This window comes from Uloborus diversus, chromosome 1 (assembly GCF_026930045.1).
Source record: "Uloborus diversus isolate 005 chromosome 1, Udiv.v.3.1, whole genome shotgun sequence".
NCBI classification, from domain to species: domain Eukaryota; kingdom Metazoa; phylum Arthropoda; class Arachnida; order Araneae; family Uloboridae; genus Uloborus; species Uloborus diversus.
This window is the reverse complement of record NC_072731.1, coordinates 185,505,398-185,509,619: the sequence shown is the minus strand read 5'-3', so window position 1 is coordinate 185,509,619 and position 4,222 is coordinate 185,505,398. Positions and strand designations below refer to the sequence as shown.

At 33.8% G+C, this 4,222-nt stretch overlaps 1 protein-coding gene across 1 annotated transcript; it reads left to right on the top strand.

Annotated features, from left to right (window-relative positions):
* The first annotated feature begins 1,583 nt into the window (after positions 1 to 1,583).
* LOC129217658 (histidine-rich glycoprotein-like) lies at positions 1,584 to 3,788 on the top strand. The gene is made up of 2 exons (XM_054851989.1): positions 1,584 to 1,678; positions 2,534 to 3,788. The coding sequence occupies exons 1-2, from the start codon at positions 1,584 to 1,586 to the stop codon at positions 3,786 to 3,788; spliced, it is 1,350 nt and encodes a 449-aa protein (XP_054707964.1).
* The last annotated feature ends 434 nt before the right edge of the window (positions 3,789 to 4,222 follow it).

The window sequence follows — 4,222 nt, the reverse complement described above, 5'->3', positions numbered from 1 at the left end:
AAGCGGGATCGACTGTATTTTTCATAGTAAAAAATCAATGGTCTTAATAACCAGGTTTGAAATTACCAATTTTTACCATAACTTGAAATAGAAAAAAGAGAGAAAATAGGGTTAGAAAAGACTTGTACTTTTGAATTAGACAATTTTTAACAGAACCAATACTTTATTTGGAATGAATAAAAATCCTGCGCTTTTTCGACTTCTGAAGCATTTAATAACAATCATCGATACAAATATTTTATTTACTTTACAGTTATTTTACTTGGAAAGTACGTGCAAGAAAATCGTGTTGGTTTTTGGAGCTTGCATGCTTTAAATGCTGCGTCGTGCAGCATTTAGTTACTAGTAGAAATCCGGCTATGTGTGTGTGTGTTTTTTTTCACTTTCTATTTCCAAAAATAAATAAATAAATAAATAATTTTAAAATTGTATTTTTGCCCAAGTATGATCTTTGAAAATTATTTTCAAAATATGTTTTCAGATGGATTGAAAAAAAAGTTTTGTTAAGAAATGGAAATATATGAGATATGATTACTATTTATTTAGATTTGTATGTACCTTTCTGGAGAAATATCATAATTAAAATGACATGGACAGGTAATAATTCTCCAAAGCCTATTACTGAATAAAAAATTTATGTCTTACTTATTAAAACATGATTAAAGTAAATTTATTCTTTGAGAAATTTCTGGGAAATTGAAGCTTTATGTTTCATAAACTATGTGGTTACAGTTAAAAAACATTTTCACTTTGAAAAACATGATAGTAATGTCTTAAAAAAATTCCGATTACCTGCACATAGATTTCATAGACTTCTAATCATTGCATTAGCAAAAAGGAAAATCGTAACACTTGCACAAAGTATTGTTTTAAGTTAGAATTATGATGTAAACAAGTTGTGCATAACGTTACTTTTATTATTTGCCACAAGTTGTTAAAGTTTTACGTGCCCAAAAAATTGGCTTTCCGATACCACTCTTCTAATGCAACAATTAAAGATGAAAAGTATTTCATCAGTCATTGTCGTAAAACTAGAAAATGCTATAGTACAAAGGTAAATTTGCATTCCAAGTTGGATTTCTTGAAAGTTCAGAATGGTTTACTTTTTCAGTTACTGCAGTTTTTCAAAGTTTTCATTTAATATTTTCGTCTCTAGTATATAGCCTTCTAATTTACTTTTATGATGCAACTAAAGGCTGTTATGCAAATAAATTTGTCTCCTCACAACATCCCTTCTCGGTAGTTATTAAATAAAAACATTATAATGGAATAATCTAAAATAATATTATAAATAGCACAACTATATTGATTTACCAAACATAACATATAAGATGTTTTTTTTTTGTTTTGAAGTTTTAAGGTTTTGTCTTTACGTTGTAAACGATGTATGTATTTAAGCGAGTTATTTGCGAATAAAAAAGAAAACTCTGTCCCTTGTAATATCATATGATTTTTTTCCATTCTTTGAAAGTTTTCAGGGTGAATTTCAGCTTGTAATTCATAGATAAAAATTTAAATGGGCTATGCCTAAAAACTTATTGAAAATATTCTAATATTTTGATCTTTCTTTACTTTAATTCTAGATGAGGATCAACATGAAGCTTTCGCTAGTGTTCCTGGTGTTTGCTGTGCTTTATGTATCAGCAGAGCCAGAACCAGAACCAGAACCAGAACCTGAGCCATTTGCGGAACCTGAACCTATGTAAGTCTTATTTGAATTAGGTTATTACATTAAAAAAAAAAAAAAAAACCTTAAGGTTTCAAATGTTTCTATCGTTTTTAATTACAATTTTCTCAGCTTTTCTTCATAAGAATATGTCAGAAACGTCTTTTATTAGAATGCCAGTTTTTTTTCTTTGATAAATTTTTTTTTACATAAAATGCTATTCAAATTTCCTCGCCATTGTCAATCAAAGCTCCATTTATCTACATTGCACTAACCGTTTATTCCCGAAATTTTTACTTAATTTTAAATAACTACGTTCCGGTTATATTCTTCGGGTAGTATATATCCGGATTTCTTCATTAATCACTGTAAAATAAAAAGTATAAATTTAATAAATTCTAGGAGGAAACTCCCAAAATAAGGTATTTAACATTTCGTTCGAACTATAAACTGAGATGATTAAAAAAAAAACTTAAAATACTTTGATTTGGACCAATAATTTACTGAAAACAAATGACTGCATTTTTTTCCTTCCTTTAAAAGTCTTTTTAACCTCCAAAACGGATATTAGCAATAATTTTATCAATTGTTTTCTTTGATAATGTTAAATTCATCGTTTATTTATTTATTTATTTATTTGTTTGGCAACCAAACTAAACGTTCTTATTTCTGTGAGTTTGAGATACTAAGTAAAATAGAGCAGCCTGCCATATAAAGATAGCACTGAAGGAATAAATATTTTAATTACTTGTTAATAAATGAACGGATTTTAATAGGAATAGTTTTTTTTTTTGTACTATTGATTGAGTTTCGACATTTTAAATTGTAACAAATACTGAAATTCAGATTTGTGTTTTTCTTTTTCAGAGATGACAAGAAGGTGATTGTCATCAAAGATAAGTCTGAACACCACCACCATCATCACCATCATCACCACCACCATCATAAACACGGGCATGCACACAAACATGAACATGGGCATAAACATGCTCATGGTCATAAACATGGCCACCTTCACAAGCACGAACATGGACACAAGCATGCTCATGGTCACAAGCATGAACACGGTCATAAACACGTCCACGGTCATAAGCATGGACATGAACATAAGCACGGCCATGCTCACAAGCACGCTCATGCCCATAAACACGGTCATGCGCATAAGCATGGACATGCTCATAAACATGAACACGGACATAAACATGGACATGCTCACAAACATGAGCACGGGCACAAACATGGGCATTTGCACAAGCATGAACATGGACATAAACACGGACATCATCATCATCATGGTCATAAACACGGCCATGGACATAAGCATGAACATGGTCACAAGCACGGTCATGCTCATAAACATGGACATGGACATAAGCACGAGCATGGGCACAAGCATGGACATCACCACCTTCATAAACATGGTCATGAACATGGACACAAACATGGTCACGGACATAAGCATCTTCACGAACATGGTCACAAGCATGGCCATGCTCATAAGCACGGTCACGGACATCATCATGTTCATGGTCACAAGCATGGTCATGCACACAAGCACGGTCATGGACATCATCATGCTCATGGTCACAAACATGGTCATGCACACAAGCACGGCCATGGACATCATCATGCTCATGGTCACAAGCATGGTCACGCACACAAGCACGGTCACGAACATAAGCATGGCCACGGACACAAACACGGCCATCATCATGGACACAAGCACGGTCACGCCCACAAGCATAAGTGGTATGGATTCATTGGAGGACACTCTTTGCATGCCCCTTTGCATGGTTTTGGTCACGCTGATGCTGAACCCCATGGACTTGATGTTGAGGCTGAACCAATTCACCAAGGTTTGGACATTGATGCCGATAACGAGGCCGAACCACATTTCCACGAAGTTGAACCTGAAGGTGAAGTTTTTGACGACAAAGCTGTAGATGATGAAGATTCTGGTCTCGGACTTGATGTCGAAAGCGACTCAGATTCTCTATTTTCTGGAGATCATGGACTCTCCCAGGAATATCGTCAGTTTGGAAAGCTGGAACCTTCCACCTCTTTGTTTGGAAAACGATTAGGGCTTTCTTCTGTAGAAAAGAAGGACGCTAAAGTCAACTGAATGCGTAGTGAATTGGATATTTTAGGTTTATCTACGTGGGTGTTCTCGTATTCAAGAAATGAAACGCTGTTATCCAGTGTTTGAGAATCTCGTATCGCTTGAGCCATAACTCTAGTACAGACTGTTGTGACGTTCTGAGGGAACAAATTGATCTCTTATATTTATTTATCCAAAGCGAGGAATGTCTATTGCTATGAATGGTTCACTTTGCTGCATTTTAAGCAGCAGTAGAATTTAGCAGTTTATAGTTAATTTGGGTACTGTACAGAAAAACTACGTATGGCGCTGCGTTAATGTCTGTAAAAAAATGATTGTTCTATTAAATATTTATTTTGAAATAAATATGTTACTATTTATTGACAATTCATTAAGTTATAAGGATTATCATTCAAACTCTTTTCATTCACGAAATACCTACATGTCAAACTGTTTTG

Bases quoted from the DNA above. Each gene is read 5' to 3' on its own strand.
- LOC129217658 (XM_054851989.1), top strand. From the start codon at position 1,584: ATGAGGATCAACATGAAGCTTTCGCTAGTGTTCCTGGTGTTTGCTGTG. The intron at 1,679-2,533 runs GCCATTTGCGGA...TTTCTTTTTCAG, and splicing joins GAACCAGAACCAGAACCTGA to AGATGACAAGAAGGTGATTG.